The sequence below is a fragment of the Saccopteryx leptura genome, chromosome 11 (assembly GCF_036850995.1).
Source record: "Saccopteryx leptura isolate mSacLep1 chromosome 11, mSacLep1_pri_phased_curated, whole genome shotgun sequence".
NCBI classification, from domain to species: domain Eukaryota; kingdom Metazoa; phylum Chordata; class Mammalia; order Chiroptera; family Emballonuridae; genus Saccopteryx; species Saccopteryx leptura.
The window spans coordinates 44,734,382-44,761,506 of NC_089513.1; the positions used below are offsets into that span (position 1 = coordinate 44,734,382).

At 47.1% G+C, this 27,125-nt stretch overlaps 1 protein-coding gene across 2 annotated transcripts in view; it reads right to left on the reverse strand.

Moving 5' to 3' along the window:
* Positions 1–27,125, reverse strand: part of CABLES1 (Cdk5 and Abl enzyme substrate 1) — a 112,071-nt gene that overhangs the window by 62,353 nt on the left and 22,593 nt on the right. For both annotated transcript variants that reach the window (XM_066353070.1, XM_066353069.1), the window contains exon 2: positions 933–1,004. In XM_066353070.1, coding sequence (XP_066209167.1) covers positions 933–1,004 — 72 coding nt within the window. The remainder of the gene's footprint in view (positions 1–932; positions 1,005–27,125) is intronic.

Here is a 27,125-nt window from a genome sequence, read left to right on the forward strand (position 1 = left end):
ACAGCACAGCTCAGCAATTGCTGTCAAAGAAAAAAAAAAAGGTGCCTCGCAAGCACTTTTGTAATCCCAAGGGAGATATGGACTGCTTTCAGCCCCCAGGGAGCACTCACAGCTTCCTCACAGAGTGTCCCCAGCAACTGGCTGCACAGTGACTGCGCAGGCGCCTCCTGCTGAAGCCCAGCACTGTGACCCCTGTGTCGCTGCACCCGGGAGGGCCGGGCCAGGCTGAGCTCTTCATCAAGCAGCAGCTCTCAGATGAAAGGAGAACAGCACCCAGTCCACGTGCAAACAGGACTAGGCCAGTATGTAAATGCAATTTAATAGTTTTCTAGTTCTAATGGTCCTCAGGGTAGGGCATTCAAAACTATAAGTCTGGGGTCAGACGGTCGTTTTAAAAATTAAGTTCCATAGGCCCTGGCCAGTTGGCTCAGCGGTAGAGCGTCGGCCTGGCGGGTGGGGGACCGGGGTTCGATTCCCGGCCAGGGCACACAGGAGAAGCGCCCATTTGCTTCTCCACCCCTCCCCCCCTCCTTCCTCTCTGTCTCTCTCTTCCCCTCCCGCAGCCGAGGCTCCATTGGAGCAAAGATGGCCCGGACGCTGGGGATGGCTCCTTGGCCTCTGCCCCAGGCGCTAGAGTGGCTCTGGTCGCGGCAGAGCGACGCCCCGGAGGGGCAGAGCATCACCCCCTGGTGGGCAGAGCGTAGCCCCTGGTGGGCGTGCCAGGTGGATCCCGGTCGGGCGCATGTGGGAGTCTGTCTGACTGTCTCTCCCCGTTTCCAGCTTCAGAAATAAATTAAGTTCCATAAATCAAGAACTTAAAAAAAAAACACAAAAAAACAAACAAGAAAAACTTTGGCTGCAATCCTGTACAGCAAACTATTTATATATACACGTAACACCATTTATATATACAAATAACACTGAACACTTACCTCCGTAAAGGGGCGTTCTCTTCAATGTCCTCCAGGGTCTCCAAGGATGACCTCTGGGAAATGAGGCGACGTCTGTAGAGAGAGGAAGGGGGTAAATCCAGGAGTTAAAACTGCATTGTGAAATGGATCAGGCATTTCTACGCATCTAAAAACTGCTCTAGGGAATAAAGTCCATCAGAAAGAAAAAAGTGCCTGACCAGGCAGTGGCGCAGTGGATAGAGCGTCGGACTGGGATGCTGAGGACCCAGGTTCGAGACCCTGAGGTTGCCAGCTTGAGCACGGGCTCATGTGGTTTGAGCAAAAGCTCACCAGCTTGGACCCAGGGTCGCTGGCTCAAGCAAGGGGTTACTCGGTCTGCTGAAGGCCCGCGGTCAAAGCACATATGAGAAAGCAATCAATGAACAACTAAGGTGCCTCAATGAAGAATGAAAGCTTCTCATCTCTCTCTCTTCCTGTCTGTTTGTCTGTCACTCTCTCTCTCTTTCTCCCTAAAAATAATAATAATAATAATTAAATAAAAAGAAAAAAGATCAGACAAAAGCTGTCTTTAAAAGGCTGCCACATTCCTAGCTTCAACCTGAATGCCAGGCCCCTCTTGCCTTTCCAGCTGTAGGGCTGCTCTGTGGTGATCAGGGAAGTGACTGGTCCTTTTTATATCGCAGTTTCGCCCAAAAGACCAAAAAGAAAAAGAAAACAAAAAACCCAAACCAAAAAAAGAAGTTGCCTCTTATAATAAACAACTCAGACATTGTGTGCAGTTTTTCTCAAACATCAGATACTTAAGTATTCAAATATTACTGGTCTGTACCAGGTTAGTTGATAAATATTAAATTTTAAACCCATGTTAAATAAAATCTCAATTAGGATGCAATAAAATCATTAGGACGCAATAAAAATGGTTCCAGTCTCTGGGTAGCCATGATTTCAAAAGCAACTAGAAACCAGGAAGACATTATTTCTTTGGAGGAGTTTCTCAGAGACCAGTAAGAATAAATACCGGTGCGTGTTTAGACAATACATTTACTTTTTCCAGCTGCTAAAGAATTGCAAACCACCTGCTCAAACCTCCTTGATCTTGTTTCTTCTGCCTGACTGAGATAAGAGCAGGTCCCAGCTAACTGAAACCACCTGGTCTGGGATCAGGACGGGGTGGTCGTAACTCTACAGTAAAACCACCGGAACCAGGACCAGCATTGCACAGTAAGTGATTTGGCTGAGGGGGAGGCAGAAAAAAATCTGGGTCTTTCTTTACCTTGAAAAAGATGGGATTAAAATTAGAGGGGTAAATTTCTTTTGTATTACAGTTGACAAAATTTAGATTAAAACAAACTTAGCTATATTTTAACTTGTTCTACAGAACAAAAAAAAAACAAATTTTTTTTTTGCTTTGTGTGTACTTTCTCCAAGCAACTACCTTGACACCTTTTGCTTCATGTTTTACTTTTAATAAGACAATCAAAAAGATCGTTTCCACAAACTCTTCATGGAACTTCAATTTTCTAAGACCCTTTTTTAATCTTTGATATTCCTAGGCTTTCTAAAGTGCTCCTCATACACCCGTGTCCTCCAATGGTGAACTGGCCTGAGTCTCTCAGACCCTCATTCGTCAATGTGAGAGCCATGATTCTCCAACATCACTTAGGGTCTTCCTGACATATGGACCTTCTGCAACACTGAAGTTTAACTCTACAATTAATTCACATTAAACTTCCTTCCATTTCTACAATATTGCCAGATTTCCAACCGTCAACCAGACCAGAGGCTATGGGAAGACAATGACCAATTCGTTAGGAAGCAGGACCTGTGTGTGCAGTTCTGAGACCTTGGGGACTCGGTCCACCAGGACGCCGAGGACAGCAGCCTGCAGCTGTGACTTTGAAGCCTCCAAGCCATCAGCTGAGCCCGGCTCCTCTCGTCCAAAGTCCCAGCAGATGGGGCAGATGCCTGTCAGTCACACCAGGGGCGGGCACCACCATGCTCCTCATCCAAAGGACAGTGCAATTCCACAAAGGGGCCCGTGAGCCGGGCCAGACAGTCAGAGCTTTCAATCCTGGCCTTGGAGGCTCTGGAGCCTTAGAAAATGCCTTAATCCTTGAGTCTTAGTTCCTCAAAGCCTCAGTTCCTCATCTATGAAATGGGAAAATGAGAGTGACTGAGAAACAGAGAGACATCAAGTCCTTGGCACAGGGCAGTCACTGACATGCAGCCACTGGGTTTTTGATTGATGTGCCATTTTCCTCCACCGGGGCTGCACGCTGACCTGCCCTTCCCCTCAAATGACCAGCAGGTTGGCTGTGGTGCTCTGGCCCCTCCCCCAACCTCAATCAGTGGCAGGGTCACCCCAAAATGCCTTGTGAGCCCACCTGGGACACTACTCCCTCTATACCTACACCCCTCTAAGTGTAACTAATGCATGGGTCACCTTTGCTGAGGCAATGACCGCACATAAAATCATTCCGCATCAGGACTCTGAACACTATTCTCACTTAATAACAATGTCTCCGCCACAGTTAGAAGGTAGTGATTAAAATGATATTTACTCTGTTTATCTCTGGTTAATGTTCTATTTTAAATCAAAAGTCAATTACTGATTTAAGTATGGTCACCTACATTATCATTAGAGATAACTTCTACCCACAGGCAGAAATAAATGTACAGGTTTCAGATCCTGGGAATCTCAACAAATTCTGTCAGACTTTGAGCTTCCTTAGATATCACTTTAGACAGAATATGTAGATACTCAGCTAGACTATTTAGATATAATAAATTTTTAGACAGAATAGAATAGAATAGAATAGCATTTTCAAGCAACCAGTAAAATGGGTATTTTGCTCAATGGATGAAAATAGAAGTAAATAGATGTTTTGCTCAATCTGCAACCAGCACGACTGGAGCCACTGTGCGACTCCGAGGACTCCCCTCTCTCAGGCACCCTCACAGAGGCCCACCAGGAGCTCTGGGGTTGGCTCCTCGGGCAGTAAGATACAACCTGAGGTCCCGGCAAAGGCTGGGCAGGGGCATCCCCTTCACACATCCTGCACCCACCTGCTCAGCCACACCAATGGCAAACTGGCCTGGTGGAAACAAAAAGCGGGCCCAGGCCTGACACCTGCCCCCGATGAGCTCCTAGTCAAGGGGAATCCATGGGATGCCCACCGAGGAATTCCATTAACAACCCTTCAAGCTACTCTCGCATTAGGGAATCCCCCTGCCCCAACCACCCCAGGAGCAGCGTGGGGAGTACTCCAGCTGAAGAGGCCAAGCAAATCCCAGGCTGAACAGGTGAGGCCCCCACAGGGCAGCCCGGGACCCCACAGGCCCTCGTCCAGGGTGTTCACCAGGAAAAATCAGTCAACTTACAAAACCATGCAATCTGACAATTCTCCAATTAAAAAGCTGCATCCAGCTCTGCCTATGCTGGAAAAGAGAGGTACTGTACCTTACTTAGAAAAATAACCAAATTAGAATATATTTTTCTATACATTTATAAGAATTTGCTTTTCAAAACCTAGTATATTCAATAATCTCTTCATGAACTGAACAAGTATAAATCTCTCTCTCTCTCTCTCTCTCTCTCTCTCTCTCTCACACACACACACACACACACACACACACACACACACACTTGGACACTTACAGTCTGAATTCCTTAGAGAGAAAAAAATCCAAAACCCAAATGCCCACCTGTTCTTTAATCTGGCGAGCTACTTCCCTCTTCGTGAGTGGAATAAGAGCACATTCTCTGAGATGGGGATTCAGAGCGTGGGCAGAACTACTACCGGTCATTGTACAGAAACCATCACATGGCACCGCACACAGAGATGCGTGCCCACCCTTCCTTCATAAAGTAAGGGCTTGTTTGCCGCTACATGGGCACACCCTGTTGTGGTAACACAGTGGTGCTCATCCCTGTCCCCTGCCACCTCGCTAGGTCCTCAGGTATGTAGCCACCTCCTCCACTGCCTTCTACCCTTAGAGAGCCCGCAGCGGAAGAGAAGGCTAAAGGCCGGCGGCCAACCTTCAGGGGGCACCTTTCACCACACAGTCTGGCTCATACACTAACCCATTACCACGCAACTCCTTATTATCAGGCATAGTTAACAAGCAAAGGTCTGCATATTTTAACAACTGACAAGAATGCCTAGCCTTGGACAACATACCATGCCCCCTTATTAATCAAGCAGACATCCAGTAAGAGACCGACAGACTTCAAAACAACAGCATTATGTGCCAACATCATCAAATGAAAGAGTCTGCGTCTGGTCCTCAGACTGAGTCCTCAGGTTCTCCGTCCTGCCAATTATAATTTAGGCCCTTCCACACTGGCCACAAGCACCTTGGAGGCCAATGTGGTTCACAGTCAACATTGTATGTAGGCCGGCCTCCCTAAAGCCGCCAGACTCATCTTGGAATATCACCTTTTGAATGTTCATCTCTGCCCGAGCGAGGGAATCATACTCCATGACCAGACTGTGTATCTGGATATGTATATAATACTTGGACCAAATCAACCTGCTTATCATTAGGGCTAGCAGTTCGTTCTTCTGTGAGTGGTCACCGTGTGGCCCTGTGAGCCAGGGCTGGCCACAGGGGTGGTTAGAATAAACCCACTTACACTGAAAGCGTAAGGAAAGTCACCGGGAGGAGAAGAGAGAAAAAATCCACCCAGACGAGCATGTGACTAAGATGACAGAGGACCAGCTGAGCATGTGACTAAGATGACAGAGGACCAGCTGAGCATGTGACTAAGATGACAGAGGACCAGCTGAGCACGTGACTAAGATGACAGAGGACCAGCTGAGCACGTGACTAAGATGACAGAGGACCAGCTGAGCACGTGACTAAGATGACAGAGGACCAGCTGAGCATGTGACTAAGATGACAGAGGACCAGCTGAGCACGTGACTAAGATGACAGAGGACCAGCTGAGCACGTGACTAAGATGACAGAGGACCAGCTGAGGCAGGATCTGGGCCAGTATTTCTAAAGCGTCTTTTAGGCACAAAAATGTCACTGGCTCCACTCTCAGGACAGGAGCAGCGACCAGCCATCCACACTGACCAAGTGGGAGAAAATGGGCCCCGCAGCCTGGCCGTCCTGAGAATTGGCCAAAGCTCTGTCACTGTCCCAGCTGACGACACGCCAGGACTCCAGGACAAGTGAGGGGCGAGGCGGGGGCTGCACTCGGCACCTCCGTCAGCACTTCTGGAAGAAGGGCGTCTTCTCTTAGCCTGGTGAGCAAAGCACCTGGGAGAGAGGGCTCAAGTGGGCAGGGAGGGGGGAAAATACCAGAAGAACCTCACCAAAGCTGGACTCCCGTTCCCTGCTGCCCCTGCTGACCAGCGAGAACAGGGTGCGGTCACCTGTGGGTCCAGCAGTGCCAACTGGTCATGGCTAATCCCTTTATGGGAACCTGGGGAAGGTCAATGTCAAGTTTGTGGGTTCCACAGGGTACAACTCTAGTCTGAGAGTCGGGATTAGCATGTAACCAGGAAGGTGACTCCTGGCCTCACATCAAGTGAGGAAGTTAGACTGGATCAAGCTCTCCACCCTGGCTGCGTGCTGGAATGTTAAATATCTCTGGGAGCAAATCACGAATTCTGAGAGCAAGAAGGAACCTCTAGCCATCTGAGCCAACCATTGCTTTTGTCACCATCTTTACAAAAAGGCAATTTTCTGTGCAGCTCCAGTTTCCTCCAGACTAGGATCCCAGTCCTGGCTGCAAGACCGGCCACTGGAGGGTATGGTTACCTCTTCACGGTGCAAAGGAGGGCTTTACGGCTACCTCAGTTACACAGGTGATGCGGTGAGCTGAGGTCATGATTACCGTGAATCCGTTCAGACAGTTATTATGAGAAAAAAGAAGCCAACCATAAAAATAACTTATTAATGTGGTCACATGACACCCACAGACTTGTAATTTATTTGCTTTGTTGCTGTGTCTTTCCCCCACTGCCCATCTCCCTCCCCCAGACAGAACTGCACCCCACCAGGCAGTGGACTACTCAGGGGGGGCCCTGCTTTCCTCCCCGTGCAGCCCCAGGGACAGGGCACGCTTAGCAAACCGTCGGTGCCCATCAAGACTGGCCGAATAACAAACTCCCTCACTGGGTGGGTGTCTATGGCTTTGCCCAGAGAGCTCCTGACTTGCCACCTGATGCTTTTCTACACACAGTTGCTAGGGGGCCCTCTCTATCCAATGTACAAGTTCCCGGTCTGTTCATCAGAGGCCCAGAAATCATCCTCAGAGCACCTCCCAACACTGCTTTACAACAAGCGCAGAGAGGCAGAAAACCCTCACCCAGTTGGGGGGGGGGGGCAGACGGGGAGAAGGGACAGTCCCCTCCAAGCACAGCTGAGCAGTTCACAACTATGAGGTGTCGTCTGTTTAAAATGGATTTCTTCCCTTTAAGCTTTTTTTTTTTTTTTTACAGAGACAGAGAGAGTCAGAGAGAGGGATAGATAGATAGAGACAGACAGACAGGAATGGAGAGAGATGAGAAGCTTCAATCATCAGTTTTTTATTGCGACACCTTAGTTGTTCGTTGATTGCTTTCTCATATGTGCCTTGACCGTGGGCCTTCAGCAGACCGAGTAACCCCTTGCTCAAGCCAGCGACCTTGGGTCCAAGCTGGTGAGCTTTGCTCAATCCAGATGAGCCCGCACTCAAGCTGGCGACCTTGGGGTCTCGAACCTGGGTCCTTCCGCATCCCTGTCCGACGCTCTATCCACTGTGTCACTGCCTGGTCAGGTTCTTTGAGCTTATTAAACATTCATTTTTCCAAATGGAACTTTGTCTCACTGTAAAAATAAAAAAATCAAACCAGGAAATCCATAAAGTAGAAACTGAGGGGATGATCTGTAACCCCGCGAGCATGTGGGAGAGCCCTGTGCAGGTCCTCTCGGGGGTCAGAACTGTGACAAGGAAAGAAAGGTTTGCCCTTTTAGAAGCAAAGGCAGTCGGGAAGAGCAGTGCCACGGGACGAAGCTGGGACCTGGCTCCGCTGCCCGCGACCCTCGCAGCGTCTGAGCAAGAGAGAGTGGGACCTCAGAAAACAGCCACGGGGGAGTCTGGGGTCTCCCCCAGGTTAGGAAGCATTCCCCAGGGCCATACCCTGACGCCTCCACTATTTCTGGCTACAGATGAGCCAGCAGGAAAAGCAGTCCCCACAGAGGACCCAGGCTTGATTGCTCACGAGAGCAGTGGGGGCAGGGAGATGAAAGCCACTAGGAGGACTGGGGCTCCAGCCTCACTCTCAAGGCCTGGTCCTGATGCCCGCAGCTCCAACAGCCTTCCCCGTGTGAAGCTGCAGGTGTGGGAGCAGGGGCCTGCGACCATCCCAGGGGCCAGACAACGATCAGGGTGCAGACCACGGCCCAGGCGGAGCAGGAGCAGCAGGCTGCGGCTGGGCATCGGGCTGGACAGCAAGCAGTCCGCTTCATCCGGAGCCTGAGGGAACTAACTTCAGCTCTTAGCCTCCTTTTAGCCTCCTTTTCTGACTTCAAGTTGTAAAGCTTTCAAGGGCCCCAATCAGGACCAAGCAAGAAAGGGCTTAGGGTCACCCGCCTAGAGAGCAGAACTGGCTTTTTGGGCAAATAGAAAAATTCCCTGGTAAAACGTCATGAGGTCCCATTGCCTGGTTCTTATATCCCCACATCACTGACCCATTGTTTTTTTCTGAAAATAACGTTTAACTCAGGTGGAAAAGGTGGTATAAAATGCAGGGTATAAATCGATAACTTGTGAACCAGGCGGCTATGGGAGCCTAGAACTGCAAGGAGCCCTGGAGAGAAAAACCCAAACATGTCCAAGAATTACACTTTCGTTGACAGATCTCTGGTGACAATGCTGGTTTTCATACCAAGCCCTCAAGGCCAAACGCACCTCTAACTGCCATGGTTATAGCCTTCATTTCTCTAACAGAACGTCCAGCTGTGGAGGCCACAGCCGTGAGCTTGCTCTCCAGATTCAGCAGCTGAATTATGATATGATAACTTTGCTCATGACTTGGCAGATACAGCCAAGATTCCAGATGCTCTTTTAGCAGAAGTCAAATCAGATTGTGCTCACTGGCGAAGCAATCTGTTTCGTACCGATACATATGTGTTCACAGATGAAGGAAAGTCAGCTGTCACTTCTTCCTAGACACTACATAGTCTTAAAGCAAAAGCACCCTTTACCTTGACTGGTGGTGGCACAGTGGATAGAGTGTCGACCTGGGACATTGACCAGGTTCAAAACCCCGAGGTGGCCAGCTTGAGCACGGGCTCATCCCACTTGAAGGCAGGATCGCCCACTTCAGTGCAGGGTCCCAGACATGCTCCCATGATCATGGGCTCACTGGCTTGGCTGCAGCCCCCCAGTCAAGGCATATATGAGAAAGCAATCAATGAGCAACTAAAGTGCAGCAACTATGAGTTGATGTTTTTCATATCTCCTTCCCCCTTCCTTTTATTTCTTTCTCTCTCTTTCTCTCTCTCTCTCTCTCTCTCAAAAATCAACCAACCAACAAACAAAAAGCACCCTTGGCTTCAGCCTGAAGACGTGTTCATTAGATCCGTGCTTAGTTCTGCTTTCCATGGCCCTAACGCCTTGTCTAACAGCAAAGTGGCTGATGAAACTGAGTGTGTCCCTTACTTGCTCACCTGGCAACAGCTGCTTGTTAGACTGACTGAGGGGGAAACCCCAGAGTAGGGCCATGGGCTCTGACACTGTGCTGGCACACTGGCTGGGCCAGGTCACCAGGCTGCGGCCACCAGCAGCACCCTGTCCGGACCCATCTGCCCCTGCAATGCTGCTGAGCAAAGGCCACACAGCTGGCCTCCTCTCCCCCCGCACCTTGTGCCCCTGACGCCAGATCCATACCCAGGACACTGACAGAAGCAATTCAAACTCCCCAGCGAGTCACAAGAATCTTCGTTGTAACAGAAAAATAGGTTTCTTTTCAACAAAAGGAGAGATGCACAGATCAAGAAACAGGGAGAATGCTAGGAGACCGACTTTCAATCTGGCTGTTTTAAAGTCTCCAGCTGATAAATCAGGCAAAAATCACATTAAAATCAACACGTGAAGAACTGCCAGTCAGCTGTTCAAATAATATCCGTTTCTCCACTTTTATATGCAGGTCAATAAGCAACTCTAACTGTTTACAGAGAACACAGAGGCCCCGGCTCGCCGATGGATACTTTCATTTCAAGGTTCCCCTCAGACTCGCCAAATTCTGGAAAACCAAGGTGTGAGGTCATCTCAGTGTTCAGGGCTTTATTAGCAGAATTTATAAACTAGCCAGGAATTCACTTCTCAGATCTCCCAGTCCAGCCTTCCCACTGCCGCCCTATTTATCTGACAAAATACCCTTCACTTCCAATCCAGGGGCGATCAACCTTTTCACACCTGCCGCCCACTGTGTGTCTCTGTTGGTGGTAAAATGTTCTAACCGCCCACCGGTTCCACAGTAATGGTGATTTATAAAGTAGGGAAGTAACTTTACTTTATAAAATTTATTAAGCAGAGTTGCAGCAAGTTAAAGCATATAATAATAATACTTACCAAGTACTTTATGTCGGATTTTTGCTAAGTTTGGCAGAATAAATCTTTATAAAACAACTTACTATAGTTAAATCTATCTTTTTATTTATACTTTGGTTGCTCCGCTACCGCCCACCATGAAAGCTGGAACGCCCACTAGTGGGCAGTAGGAACCAGAATGACTACCACTGGTTTACATCATGTCTCTCTCTAATTTGAAGATCAGTACTGATTCCCTCTGGGCACATGTTTAAAGGCTCTGACAGGGACAGAGGGGAAGTCAGAAGACAGCAGCACACACAGCACACTGGCCATCCCAAAGGCACCTGCCCGGCCTCCCTGACCGTCCTTGGGTTATCAGGAAATAAAGGGGCTGGCCCAGGGCCACGCGCTGAGTGACAGTGCTGTTCTCATTCCCACTCAGCCTCATCCCTGGGTGAGTGCTTGCCTTGCAGCTGGGTGGAGCAAGCTGACCAAATGTGCAGAAGAGCAGAAACCAAAAACAGTTAGTTGAACTAGCTGGGGGAAAAAAACAGTGTCCAGAATAGTTTAGGCTTTCATGTGGCCAATGAGGTAAATGACATTGTCCTTGCTACCCAACATGCTGACACCCATGTGGGGTGGGGAGGTATTGACGAGTGGGAGCCACGCCAGGACAGGCGGAGGGTGGGACGGACATGCAAGTAATGGAAAATCACTCAAGATAAAAGGGCCAGCTTCATCCTGGAGTAGCAAAGAGCCCTGTTGACCTAATATCACCAGTCCGAGGAGTCTGGGGCCGACTCATGTATGTTCTGTGAGGCCAGGACAGACCAGGCATGGAGTGTGTGGGACGCAGAGGAAGGCACAGGTGAGCCCAGAGCAGAGCCCGGTCTAACTGGGGAGAGGGAAGTGGAGTACCCCCAGAGAAGGGTTTACCAACCAGTGTGGATGGTTCAGGGGTAATCCAGGATGGACTTCTTATTACAGGCTCAGCAAGATGGGGCTGAACAGGATGGAACCCCAGTTTGTGCAGGGCACAGAGGCATTCCCTGAAGTAGTCAGGGAAGGAGCAAAAGGAGCCAGGAGACAGCGAGGCCCCCAGTCAGATGGCGAGGGTCAGTTCAATCAGATGGCGAGGGTCAGTTCCAGGAGGAGCTGTAGAGACCCCAAGGGTCAAATGAACACACACAGATGGGTGCGGCTGGGGGCTGGCACAAACACATGCATTGCATAAGTGTGCGCGCGCTCATGCAGCGTTTCCATCTGAGACCTGGAGAACAAGGCAGGGCTAGGACACCTGTAGGGCCCACATCGAGAAGCGAGGTGCAGACACAGGAGGCTGGAGTTGTTTCCTCAGACAGGGCTGACTGCAGCCCATGCCGAGCCTTCTGAAGGCCCACCAGTACCCGAGTCCTGCCTGATGCATCCAGGGCTCCACTCATCCCAGCCTTTTCAGGAAGTGCGTGTCATCCTGGACTCTCTTCTCTGTCCTCAGGATGGGCTGTCTCTTTAACTCCCACCCTGAAAACGGACCAACAGCATCGGTGGCCTCACCTTTAATTCTCAATCCCTGGGACTTCCTGGTGCTTTCCAGCAATGCCTTCGCAGGCTCAAAACTTTCTAAGCCAGATAGATACACACTTATTTTCCATAAGAAAGCAGAATGAGGGCTCACTGTGCCCTGCTCTATGGGGTTTGCAACACAAAGACTGGAGAGGGACAGGAGAAAGCCAAACTCCTCTCCCTGGCTGCCCAGTCCAAGAGCTGAGATGTCTGGGAGCTTATTACAACCAGCAGGGAGTCAGGCCACACTGGTTACAGCTGAGTGGCATTTAATGGGACCTTCCAACATAATCACTCCCCTGAGCTCCTCCCTCAGTTTCCAGCATGACCTTTCTCTGTTCTGAAGGGCCTTCAGCAGAAATGAATTTTGACAGTTCGGAAACAGGATGCAATAATTTATAGCAAATTTGAGATTAATGGAATTTCATCAATATGTGGTTTTTTCAGATTCACTATGGCCCACATTCAACAGCAGCTTCTGAAAATGAAGACTGATGCTTCCTTGTTTATTCAGCTTCAACCAACGGCGCCCCTCTTCCTACCAAGGGTCCCAAATGATCTCAATCCTTTCCGGAAGCCTGTAACAAAATTCCTTGTTTCTCCTTGGGCACCTATGTTTATTCCCGTTATTGTAAACCGAATGGGCACAGCTAAATCCGGGGCCTCAAAAGCGGTGTATGGGGTAAGGAGTGCCCTGAGGGTGACCACATCTTACTTCAAAAGAAAACTCAATCTGCTCCACCGACCCAAATCCTAGTGTCCTCCTTAGACGCAGTGTGGTGCCACCTGCTCTGCAAAGCTGTCCCTGACACTTTCGGAATTCCTACATTAGGTATCTTTACTGTATTACTCGCACACTTGCAGAATGATTGACTTTACTCTTATCTAACACCCTGTACCTGAACCTGACTGCAAGCACCTTGACGACAGATTCCTCTGTCTTCCCTTCTTTGAGTCCCCTTCAATGACCAGCATATGACCCTGCCACAGTAGGCACTCAATAAACCCTTAGGTACAACATGGATAACTGTCTACAGTTAGCCCACAAGGGGCAAGAATGGATCTGAACTGCTCCAGGGAGTCAGATTAACATTTTTCTGGGAGACTGTCACGAGAGCCTCAGTAATCCAGCAGGGGCCCAACCGACATGAGGGACGAGGTCCAAAACCAAAGCAGGGACCTCAGAGATCACCTGGTCACTGATGTTCAATTGTGTTTTTTTATTTTTTGCAAAATTATTTTTCTTTTTTTTTTATTTACTTTTTTTTATTATTACGTGAGAGGTAGTGAGGCAGAGAGACAGACTACTGCATGCATCCCAACTGGGATCCACCCAGTAAGCCCCTGAGGGGGCGATACTCTGCCTATCTGGGGCCATTGCTCCATTGTTCAGCAACTAAGCTAGTTTAGCACCTGAAGTGGAGGCCATGGAGCCATCCTCAGCACCGGGGACAACTTTGCTTGAACTGAGCCATGGTTGCAGGAGGGGAAGAGAGAAAGAGAAAGAGATAAAGAGAGAGAGAGAGAGAAAGAGAGAGAGAGAAGGAGAAAAGGGGCAGGGGTGAAGAAGCAGATGGTCACTTCTCCTGTGTGCCCCGACCGGAAGTCAAATCCAGGACTTCTACATGTTGGGCTGATGCTCTACCACTGAGCCAACTGGCCAGGGCCTAGAATTATTTTTCAAACTAAATCTTATGTCAAATTCCAAAACATAAAACAGGTTAAAATAATTACAAATTTTGTAAATCTGAATGTACAAACTTTACATATAACTTAATCGCTATTAGAGCAGTAAAGCAAGTTTGAGGAACAAATATATCTGAAAACAGGAGTTATGACAGGCATTATTAGTCTGAGGCCAATCTCAGCATCTAATTTCCTTTCCTTTTTATTGGTCTTAGTTGTAGAGAATAAAGATAATCCCAGTTGACACAGATAAATATGTGCCCATGGTAACTAGTTTTAATATCTCAGGACCGAGTTTAATTAAATAGATGTGGCAGGTGAAGCTTAGTGGCACAAAATCATCTTACTCTAGTGGCGTAAGTTAATTAATGCATAATTAACATAGAGATGGTCACCGGCGTGACAGAGTTTGCTCTAGAACAGTACACTACTGAGTTTGTATTTTACTGTAGTCTTAAAAACACTTTATATATATATATACATAACTATATACATATATAAGTATATAATATACTGCTCATAAAAATTAGGGGATATTTCAAAATAAGTATGAAGCGATAAAATATCCCCTAATTTTTGTGAGCAGTGTATGTACACATATAAATCATATCTCAAAATGTTAAACACAGAATTACCTCATACATCCTATAATTCCATTCCTAGATAGAATCCAAGAAAAATGAAAGCATACCCCCACAAAAATTTGTACAGGAATGTTCATACCACATTGTATATAATAGCTAATATGTGGGAACAACTCAAAGGCTCATCAATTAATGAGTGGATGAATAAAATGCACTATTATTCAGTCATAAAAAGGACAGATGTATTGACATATACTACCACATGGATGAACCTTGAAAACATTAGACCAAATGAAAGAAGTCAGTCACAAAAAAACAGATAGTGTATGATTCCAATGATGCGAACTGTCCAGAGATGCAAATCCAGAGACAGAAAGTAGCTGAGTGGTTGCCCAGGGCTGGGTGTGGGGAGTGGGAGGGATGAGGAGTGACTGCTAGTGGCCATGGGATTTCTTTTCTGGGTGATGAAATGCCTTAAAATTAGACAGTGGTGATACTTGGCACAACTCTGTGACTATTCTGAAAACCACTGAATAGTATACTTTAAATTAATGGTGTATTAATTACATCTCATTGAGCTATTAAAATGTTTATGATATATAAAATCTACATGTGTAAAAATATATGTATTTTGGAAAAAATACATAGTGAAAATAAATCAACCATTTGTGGAACTCCTAATGTTCTTGATGAGATCCCTAGAGCTCTAGATGATACAATTCTGAAAACTATAGATCTGGTTCCATGACCTTTGTGAGAGCTCCGGGGACTGAGACCTTGACTGCCCTGCCCGGGCTGGACCGAGATGGTGAGAGAGCAAGGAGAGGGCCCACACCACCTCACTGCAGAGCCGGACCCTTTCCTCTCCAGTGTCGGTTAAACCAGTCCTTCCAGGGGCTGTTCTCAGCACAGGCACCAGGTGAGAACACACGGTGGTGGATGTGGGCAAACCCTCCTCAAGGCAAGGCTGACTCAGCACTTGTAGGAAGGATCGGCCTAAAGTGCTGGGTCACCCACCTGCCCACCTGTCTATCCATCCCCTTTCTCCCGCTGCGCAAAAAGGAAACGTCCTCACTGCACCCATCAAAGGGTTGTTTGTTTGGAGCTCAGGCATCAATTTCCTAACTTCGACACACATGTGCAAATTACTCTCTTTTTAGAAAGGCCCACACTGTTTCCTGGGAGAGAACAGGAAGCACCTGGGGCCTCCACGAAGAAAGAAGAAGGACAATACACCTTCCTGGAGCTTCCTTCAGCGTCAGCATCTGGGGAGGTAGGTGGTTTCATTTTTTAACAGCTTGTTCAGAGCTCTTTGAAAATATATTATTAGTGCATCTGCCTCACCATATACATAATTAGCAACAACAGTTCAGGCTGTTCAGGAAAGGTCTCCAGAACGAATTTACAGCCTGAGACCTGTGCCTAAAACCACAGGAGTATTCACTTCGATGTAATGTGGATTCAGCTGCTGACGGGATTCTCTGGCCAAAGCCTATCCCAGAGGCTTGAATGGTCCCTTTATGTCAGGGCTCGGGTGTGATTCTACATGATTACTGTGGAAAATAATAAACTCTCAACAGCCTAGAAGGTGGGGGATATACTGTTTGCAACCGATGTTTTCAGAAAGCAATGGACTAAAATAAATGCAATGAGCTGTCATAACTTCCTAAGGATGCTCAACGGTGTCAAAGGGCAGGATCCGTAAACTGCAGTCCCTGCACCTCTTGCGGGCTTCGGTGCACCTTCAAAACCAGACGCAAATCATGCAGGTGTGTACCCATGCCCATGTCACTCTTTTCCAAAAGTCTCTGTGATCCCTGGAGAAGATTAGAAACCAATGCTATCAGGCACAGATGGTGCGAAGAGGGGTAGCTGGGGTAGCAGGCAGGGCTCCAGGTCCAATTCTGCCTCTTTTCCGTGACTGAAGCAAGTTGTCACTGCCATCGCTTTCACCACATACATGCAAGTATTCGTGGTTCTTCTATGTGTTAGAAACACAGAGAAGAGTAAAGAAGGGTCAGACCTGGTCCCTGTCTGGGTGGCTCATGACCTGGTCGGGAGACAGGAAATACGGCTCTAAAAACTTGAAGACAGTTAAATACCCACAGGCCAGAGCCTGGGATGCAGAGCTCTGAGCTGTGCTCCGTCCAGCAGGGATGCAAGGCTCATGGGATGTGGGGAACCAGAGTCCCAGGGAGGGTGTCTGTGGGTCTGTGGAGCCTTTGGCTCTGCTCCCTGGAAGCCAGGCAACTAGGGTTTCAGTGGGTGGCAGAAATGGTGGGGACAGCTGAGGGGTGACAGTCAAAGCAACAGCAGAACAGAAGTAAGGGCGCTCTCTGAAAATTGGGTAGATTCCTAAAGATGGCAGGAGAAATAATAACACTTTGATCTGTAAAAGGAAGATAAAGAGTAGCAAAAATAATAAATAAATAAATAAATAAATAAATACTATAAAACTGCCAAGAAACAAAGGCATGCCTGACCACTGGTGGCAAAGTAGACACGGAGGCCCCAGGTGTGAAACCCCGAGGTTGCCAGCTTAAGCGCAGGGTCACTGGCTTGAGCGTGGGATCACTGACATGACCCCAAGGTCGCTGGCTTGAGTCTAAGGTCAGTGGTTTGAGCAAAGGGTCACTGGCTCAGCTGGCGCCCCCCAGTCAAGGCTCATATGAGAATCAATCCATGATCAACTAAGGTGCCAAAACAATGAGTCGATGTTCCTCATCTCTCTTCTTGTTTATCTGTCTCTCTCACAAAAAGAGGAAGGAGGGAGGGAGGAGAGAGAGAGAGAGAGAGAGAGAGAGAGAGAGAGAGAGAGAGAAGTGAGGGAGGCATGAATAAAGACTTGCAGCGCTGATTAGAAGAGCATATACCATGATGGCTCAAAGCACATGAACGTTCTTCTGTCCCACCTGGGACAGAGCTCCCCAGAATTATAAGCTGTCATTCATCCGTGCATACAATCATCCATCCATCATTTATTAAGCACCATAACAAGGGAATAAAGCAGCGGTTCTCAACCTGTGGGTCACGACCCCAGCGGGGGTCGAACGACCAAAACACAGGAGTCGCCTAAAGCCATCGGAAAATACATATTTAGGTGACCCCTGTGTTTTGGTCGTTCGACCCCCGCCGGGGTCGCGACCCACAGGTTGAGAACCGCTGGAATAAAGGGTAATCAAGGATGAAAAGAGCTTAGTCCCTGCCTCGAAGAACAATCTGGTGGGAGGCACATGAACAGAGAACTATAACACTGGAGAACGCACTTATAGATGTGTCTGAGGTGGTGCAGGAACAAGAAGAGAGGACCCCAGGCCCCAGGGTAGGGCCAAGGAGGAGCAGATTGGGAAGACTTCCTGGGTGTCAGTGCTGCGATGGACATGGGAGACCAGTAATCCAGGTAAGAACACACAGGGCCCAGCTGTGCAGGTCACGTGCTAGCAAAGCCCATGAGCCCCCAATACTTTACCCACTCGTGTCTAAAGAGAAGAACAAAGTCTCACCTTCTCTGCAACCATCACAAATGGGAAAAGGTCCCTCAAATTGGTCCTTGCTCCCTGCTCAGTCTTCACAGACTTCTGCTCCTGGATTTCAATATGTGTCCTTTGAAACTGAGGCTTGTCAAGTGCCAGGACATGCAAGGCCCACTCTGATGCCTATTGGACATGCAAGGCTCACTCTGATGCCTATTGGACATGCAAGGCCCACTCTGACGCCTATTGGACATGCAAGGCCCACTCTGACGCCTACTGGACATGCAAGGCCCACTCTGACGCCTACTGGACATGCAAGGCCCACTCTGACGCCTACTGGACATGCAAGGCCCACTCTGACGCCTACTGGACATGCAAGGCCCACTCTGACGCCTATTGGACATGCAAGGCTCACTCTGATGCTGGATTGTGCCTATTAAGTTGGCTCTACAATTTAATGCCTCATAATCATCAAGAGCCCATTTTCTCAGGCCCATAAAAACCCAGCTGTCTGGCTTCTGCTTTTTAACTAAAATAAAGTATAAGGGGCATAAACAAACATCAACACGCTACTGAGAAGCCTTGGGTGTGAGGTCTTGGAATCAAGAAACACCGAGTGTAACACTTGGAAGCTACCCTACCGCTCAACTCTCTGGAGGTGAGAGCAAAGGTGTGGAAGAAAGGGAACCTTTATCCTATGCATTGCTTGACATTACTTCAAATAGCACTAAGACTCTCAGGAAGGTCCAGGCCAGATCAAGAAGCTGCTGGCTATAGTTACAACTTTGTATTTCATTTTGCAAACAATACATCATACCAAGAACCTTGCTAAGGTTTTTACAGACATCTTTGCATTTAATTCTTCCCCCTGTTTGGCTGCTACTATTCTGACTCCCTTTTACAGAGGGAGAAACTGAGGTTCCAACATGGTATGTAACTTGCCCAAGGCCATAGAGCCGGGAGGTAGTAGACAAGGAACAAGGCAACTTCTATACTAAGCAGGCTGAGTACCCAAAACGTGCCTCTTAAAAAAGATATTAACTGGCCCTGGCCGGGTAGCTCAGTTGGTTAGGGTGTCATCCTGCTACACTAAGCTTGTGGGTTCGATCCCCAGTCAGGGCACATATGAGAATCAACCAATGAATATATAAATAAGTGGAATAACAGATCTATGCTTTTCTCTCTCCTTTCCTTTCTCTTTCTAAAAATCAATATATAAATTAAAAAAATATTTTTAAAGACATTGACTATTTTATTTTATTTTATTTAGTGAGAGGGGGGAGGCAGAGATAGTTTCCCACATGGGCCCCGATCAGGATCCACCTGGCAAGCCCACTAGGGGGCAATGCTCTGCCCATCTGGGCCATTGCTCCTTCACAACCAGAGCCATTTTTTTAGCGCCTGAGGTGAAGGCCATGGGAGCTATCCTCAGTGTCTGGGTCTAACTTGCTCTAATTGAGCCATGGCTGCAGGAAGGGATGAGGAAACAGAGAGAGAGAGAGAGAGAGAGAGAAATGAGAGGGGTAGGGGGGAGAAGCAGATGGGTACTTCTCTTGTGTGCCCTAACCGGAATTGAACCTGGAACATCTACACGCTGGGCTGATGCTCTACCAACTGAGCCAACCGGCCAGGGCCTACATATTAACTATTTTTAACTGGTTATTTTGATAGTAAATGAAAGACTCAGGAGAAACCTTTGACCTCCCTTCGCTCAAACTGTTTAAGAGAATTCAGAGAACTTGCTTTGGAAGGGAGCTATCATCCTAGATAACTACAGTGTAATATGAAGTAGTGGGTGACAGACAGGTAGGAACCGAGCAAGCAGCAAGCCCGTTTGATCAAAGTGTTCTGTGTCCATTGTTAAAGGTGGCCCAGCAAACATTTATCTACCAAACATTTGCTTTCCCATCTCCATGTGAATTGCTTTCCTGCCCTTTGAAGTCCCAACCCTCCCCCATCCTTTTCCCCTTAGCTCAAGATGGCAGTGTAAGCCTCATAGTTCTGTGAAACTCCCATATGTACATATGATAAATTTAGTCATATTCTCCTGTTAACATCCCATGTCAATACAGGGGATCCTAGGGCTATGACACAGTTCTGCTCCTATGAAGTGACGTAACCCAAATTTTGGTGTAAGTGGAAACACACCCTAGCCTAAGTCATTTACCTATCCTAACACAGTTATTGTACTGTACACCGTACTGTAGTAACAGAAAAAATGACCAAAAATAAATAAGCCAAAACACTCAGGTCTCAATTTTTTTTAAGTTTTTCTGGAAGTGAGTGTCGTAAACTCAAAACGTCATACGTCAAGACTGTTGTAAAAAAAAAAAAAAAAAGACTGTTGTAACCCGAGGACTCCTGTATGAATATTAAACCAGCTGGAAGAACTTGGAACAGTAGAATAAAAATTATTTTTCCTCCCCCACATTTGCATCTGGCCTCTTCCAGACTAGCAGCTAACATGTGTCTCTTAGGGAGGAAGGAAGGCTGGTAAGTAAGTGATCCCTCCCTCCCACGGGGCTGGCTGCCCCACGCAGGCCACCACCAAGCCCAGGCAGGAGCCACCTGCCCCACGGCTGCCCGTGATCCCAAATGGCAGCTGGTTCCAATTAGGGGAAAAAGCCAACAGGATTTCAAAGGCGTCTCAGGAGAGCCTCTGCAGGTCACAGGCCACTTCAAACCCCATCACGTACTTATCTGAGCAACAGGACATCTGTCCCACAGCCCTTTCAAATTCTGATGAGTTCTCCAGAAGTTTGCTTCAAAAGAAGTAAAGCACTTTCTGTTTCTGCTATGTTTGAAAGAAAGCTGTTTTAGCTTCAAACAACTTCAAAGTTTATTTTCAAATGAAAAGTTATTTTGCCAAAGAAATAAGTAACTTCTCCCCAACGAGGGAGGAATGACGGGCCTAAAAATAAAAATAAAATTAGCTGTGGAACCTTGGACTGACCAGGGGAAGCGTCACTCTTGGAACTCGAAGGTCCCATTAACGTTAGAAATGACTATGTTTTCCTGGCAGACGTGGCAGCTTCTTTGTAAAATATCTGACCTTACGGACTTCATGTGTTTGATCGTTAGATCGGGGCTTCAGATGACTAGAGCCTACTAGAGACTATATATCCCGGGGTTCCTGGGGGGGGGGGGGCGACCCTCTGGTATAGATGGGCATGTGCACCAGTCCCGCTGTTCTCACGAAGAGGGAGGGTCTCAGCAGAGGGGATGCGGAGAGGGTGCTTCTCCTGATGACAGGAAACAGAAGGGCCAGGAGCTCTTACTCCAAGCTCAGCAGTCAGCCCTACCCTGGGGCACAGCTGTGCTCTAGGCCCTGTTTAAATTTGTTCTTTTTTTTTATTAAAAATAATTTTTTTATTGTGGTAAAATAACACATAACATAAAATTTACCATTTCAACCATTTTTAAGTGCACAGCTTGGCGGCCTTTGGTCCATTTACACTGTTGTGCAATTATCACTGCCTTCCATTTCCAGAAATTCTTCATCTTCCCAAACTGGAACTGCATTTTTGTAAAACATTCGCTCTCTATTGCTCCAGCCCCGCCCCACAGCCACCGTTCTGTTTTCTGTCTCTATGAATCTGACTACTTAGTTCTGTCACAGAAGTGGATTCACAGAGTATTTGTTCTTTTGTGTCTGGCTTTTTTCTCTGAGCATCATGTCCTCACGGTTCATCCATTCTGTGCATGTGTTAGAATTCCTGTCTTTTTAAAGCTAAACAGCAGTATATACCACATTTTATTTAAACATTCATCCACTGAGGGACACTTGGGTTGCTTCCACCTTTTGGCTATTGTGAATAACGCTGCAATGAACACAGGTATAGGCAACTATCTGTTTAAGTTCCACACCTGTTTCTTTGTCTTTTTTTAACTCTGTAAGAGAAAACTGACATCAGTTTCATCAGATACCCCACGGGTGGCCCTTGGGTGGCCCACAGGGGCCCAGGTGTGAAAGGAGGCGGTGCCGGAAACCGCTGCTCCATTCTGCCCTCAGAGCCTCAGGTGTCAGCTAAAGAACTGCCAGCTCAGCTCTGCTGCGTCCATGGGAATCCGCCTCTTGCTTCAAGTGTGGGAATGGAGAACAGGGCACAAGTCCCTGCACGCCCAGGCTGCCTCCACGCCCCAGACATACCCTTCCCTCCACTGAGGCAGAACTACCTGCTAGCTCTCCCAGGGCCTGCTGTGGGCTGCAGAGGCCCTGACGTGGGATGGCTCCGTCCCTCCTCCCTGTCACCCCGCTCTGCATGCAGGGGCCCTCCTTGCTCCCGTGGCACCCTGGGCATAGCCTGCTACCACAGCCCTGCTGTTTGGTGGATAATCTAATCTGGCTCTCTTGAGTAACTCAGGGCTCCCTACAGCCAGGGGTATAACTCATTAGGCGCACAATAAATACCTGCTGAATGACTGAACAAACCAAAGCAATCAGCATCCCCAAAACCTCAAGATGATTAACAGTATATACATTATAACCAACAGAAGCTAACCGATAATTTCCATGAAGTTGGTACCTTGTTAAACTTTAAAAAGCATATTTTGAACAAGCTAATAAAACTGAAAATGGAGGCCGCTGGTAAAAAACGAACAAACAAACAAAAAAAACCAGACAATAAAAATAGAGCCTGCATTTCCAAGCAGGCTTTGAAAATACTCGGCCTACAGTAGGACACTGGAAGCCCGATGAGTCTCTATGGGGCAGTCAAGATGGACCGAGGCAGGGGTCTTGGGCTCTGTTAGTTTTGTGGCCACACAGGTTTCCAGCACTGGGAGAGGAAGATTCAAGAAGTCTCCCAAAGAAGCCTGGGAAGTTTTTTTTCTTTATTTGAGTGAAAAGAAAAAAAAAGACATGGAATTGAAATAGCCATTAAGCCAACATAAAATTATTACAACACACTCCCAGGAGATTAGGGAAAATAATTTCCGCTGATAGTGATCTTGAGATTAGTTTTATCAAATGACTTGAGCACCGGGCAGTGAGTGAGTGATCTGGTTTCTATTTCCAGCTTTCCCCCTGCTGGGTAAGTCACTCAGAGCTAGCTTCTACTCCTGTGCTAGACGGAGGTGGCCGGATAGAACCCCGTCGGGGCACATGTGGGAGAATGTCTCTCTATCGCCCCCTCCTCTCAATTAGAAAAGAAGAAAAACAATTAAAAAGAAAAAAATTTTGAAAAAAGTTTTAAAAACACAATGCAGTCATATTATACATAAAGACATAAGTATGCATATGTGTATATATTTATTGTTATGGTATTCTAGGCAGTATTTAAAAATCAATTAGCGCCATTTTTGAAGAAAACAGGTAGGAAGGCCAAAAAAAAGTTGATGAGATAGCCCATAATGATTAAGCAGTTTCTTAGTTGCTTGCACACACTTCAAAATATCCCTGGAAATGCTTCTTTCCAAAAGACAGGAAGTCATTCATTTCCCTGAAATGTGAGTTTTCAGGCATCGAGTCTGATGAGGAATCTCTGCATTCAAACCAACCTTCCCTTTCCCGCTGGCAGTCACCCGTGCAGGAGACTGACTGCTTCTCGACGGGCGGGAAAGGTGAGCAGAGCTAGTGTGGTCGCACCCAGGTTCACAACAGCACTATTCACAGAGGCCCCAATGTGGAAACAACCCAAGTGTCCATCAACAGATGAGTGGATAAACAAAGTGTGATATATACATGCAACGGAGTATTATTCAACCTTCAAAAGGAAGGAAATTCTGACACATGCTGTAACATGGATAGAAACCATAAGAACTTCATGCTAAGTGAGGATACGCCAGTTACAAAAGGACAAATACTGTGATTCCACTTATATGGGCACCTTGTTGGCTTCACAGAGAAGGTACAACAGTGTTTTCCAGGATGGGGGGAGGAGAGAAATGAGGAGTTGCTGTTTAATGGGTACAGAGTCAATTTTGCAAAATGAAGAGTTCTGGAGATTAACTGCAAAACAACATGAATGTACTTAACACTCCTGAACTGAACACGTCAAAACGACTAAGACAGTAAACTTTCCGTTACGTAAAAGCTTATGTCTGGTGGTTTGCACTCTATGCTCAGTGTGATATACAGCTGCAAGGAGCAATTTCTCGGGCCCAGAAACCCCTCTTTTCCTGACATCATACCTGTCTTTCAGTGGAGCTTAGCCTGTATTTAAATCTAACAGGGGAAAAGAATATCATTCCAACTCAGGTCCAGATGCTTTAAAAAATAAAACAAAACGCACAGCCCACATGCAAGTATGAAAGTGAGATGACAGATAGAATAACAGTTTTTGTCAAAGAAAGATTTTTATCATAGTCCACAGGCCATTCTGTATTTAGAAGGGCCCTCCATAGACAAGGAGGTCTCAGGACGAAGACCAGGCAGGACACACGGCCACTGCAAAGCACATCTGGGAATCGTTGGGGAGGAATGCCCATGATTGCTCCCCCTCCCCCACTGGGTCTTCTCCTGTGATGACTTCAGACAACAGATGTGTGCAGTGCCCCCAGGAAGGGCCTGCTGAGGCCACCAGGCCCTGCTTGAGGGCCCAGGGCAGCATGGCCGCCCCGCTGCCCGTACTGGAGCTGGGCACCGCACCCAGGGCAGAGGGCTTCTCCAATGAAAACCAGACAAGGACATGGCTTCTATCTTTTTCCACTTCCCGATGCAAGATCCTAGTAATCCACCCTCTACCAAAATAGTTATTTGAAAGTCACCACTTTTTTGAAAGTCCTTGCTTGGGGGCATTTTATATTACTTAGGTCATTTCAGAGTAGCCACAGACGAGAATTACCTTACATTTCTCCAGAGACATGAACGGGTCCTAGCTCTGGGGAGGGTGTTTTAACTGTGTAACTTGACATTGCATTAACAATATAATTCAGACTTCCATTATTTTACCTACCCAGATTTTAGCTTTAGATGAAAATGTAAAAACCATCAGCTCCTCTGAGAAAAATATAAGGAGCCTCAGTAACAGCAGACTAATTTTAATCAGCGGGAGCAACAACCTTTTGTCTGTGCATGTGCTTTAATTATTTATTTTTCAACTTAAACAGATGTCTTTTATAAGCTCACACCGCCAGGATCATCTGACTGGAATCTACTCAGCAGCGTATCTCGTACCGTCGCCTCGGGCTGAATAAACACAGACACAGAAGAAGGAATCACTTGTTCACTGATTAAAAAGTGTACACGGTAGAAAAAAAACTATCTAGGGTACATGGTCTACTTAAAATGTGTCAACAAATACATGTTTATAGGCAAGGCCCCCCTTCTTCTGAAGGCAACAGAAGAAGTGTCCTAACAAGGAAACCCTATGGAGCTTACATTGGAATGCAACCAGGTTAGGCTAAGCAAAGCTTAATATTAGATAATAGAACAAATATGAATTTAGGTCTGTAATTTTTTTTTCTTTTTTTTTTTGTAAGCAAATAACAGTCACCCCACCCCCAGGGCTGGAAAGTTCCAAACTCCATTTCTAGAAAGCAAACAGGGATTTCCTACATTGCCCTCATAAATCTGCTGCCCCATGTCCCTGTTCCTAACTGAAGCATCTCACAAAAAGATTCATTTTGTGCTGCTCAGCTGTGACATCTGTCTCCATGGAGGAGAGAAGAAATGCAGAAAGTAACTTGACTACTCAAGAGCGGGGCTTCCAGAGAGAAGACACAGAACTGATTTTCCAAATTGCTGCCACATCGTCATTATACAGATGTGGAAATAAGTCCATGTCCGTTGTTATCTCCTGCTGGTGACATAAAAGGCATGAACAAGGCGATGGATCGGCTGGCTGCCTGAGGGCTGTTTACAAAAGGTACATGTCTGATGAGTTCAGTTTGGGGACCCTCCACCCGGTGTGTCTTCTCCAACCCTGTGGGGCACACAACTGCTTTTTACTAATATCTCTAGCAGATGCTGAGCAGAAGAAAGGAAAATTCTGGCAGTTTTAAATACAGAGAGACGTTTTGGGGTGATAGAAATTTGCCCTTTACTTGCTTTAATTATTCTCTGCTTTGCGGCACCTCATATTCTCTCTATTACTTGAATATTCCCAGGCAGGGACTGTTAACACCCAGCAGGTTGCCTGGCACCCAGCAGGGCCCACTAATATTTGCTCATTTGATTAGCTGTCCACTCATCAAAAATGACCCAGTCTTGACAGTCTGTTTAATCTGCTGACGGCTGACAGTCTAACGGGATGAATTAAGCTTTAAAACACATTTTCCAGGTCTGAACGCCACAACTCCAAATGGATCAAAAGGACTGGAAAATTGCAAAATCTCCCCTTGGCTCTGAGCTGTACAATTACAACCATACTTGACCATTTCCCTTATTTTTAGAGTCAGCATTGATTGACTCAACGTGCAGTTCTTGAGTACTCGTCGTGCCAAACGACAACTGTGGCTAATGCCTACGGTCACAGAGCGACAGGCACAGATCTGAGCACTAAATACAAATTCATATCATTCTCACATTAACCCCACCCACTGGGTGTTAATACTGTCTTTTATTTTACAAATACGTAAGCCAACAGTCAGAAAGGCTTTATTTTATTTATAAATTTCCCAAAGTCACACAGGGAGGGAGTAGGAAAGTCAGCATTCAAACCTCAGTCTGGCTCGAGCACAATGCTGCGCTGCCTTTATCTAAGTGAATCATAAATAAATTATTATAAAAATAACCTTTTTTTTTTTTTTTGTATTTTTCTGAAGCTGTAAACTGGGAGAGACAGTCAGACAGACTCCCACATGCGCCCGACCGGGATCCACCTGGCACGCCCACCAGGGGCGAAGCTCTGCCCACCAGGGGGCGATGCTCTGCCCCTCCGGGCGTCGCTCTGCCGCGACCAGAGCCACTCTAGCGCCTGGGGCAGAGGCCAAGGAGCCATCCCCAGCGCCCCGGTCATCTTTGCTCCAATGGAGCCTTGGCTGCGGGAGGGGAAGAGAGAGACAGAGAGGAAGGGGGGAGGGGGGTGGAGAAGCAAATGGGTGCTTCTCCTATGTGCCCTGGCCAGGAATTGAACCCGGGTCCCCCGCACGCCAGGCCGACGCTCTATCACTGAGCCAACCGGCCAGGGCTATAAAAATAACTTTTTAAAACAGTATTAAAATATAATGTCAGAATTCAAATTCTATTGTTTAAAGCACTCCTCTTACTCTGAAACTACACCTGTCTGCACAGCTCAGTGGGAAGAAATGGCGTTCAGAGCCAGAAAGTCATACTTTCTGCAGTCACATCAGGGCTCTGGTTCTCGGTTTCCTCATCGATAAAGGGAAGACAATGGAGCCAGTCCTTCTCCCCTCAAGGGTGTTATCAGGAATAAATATGAGAATAAATGGGGCATACCTTTCTAAAACAGAAAACAGGCTCTTTCTGGGACAT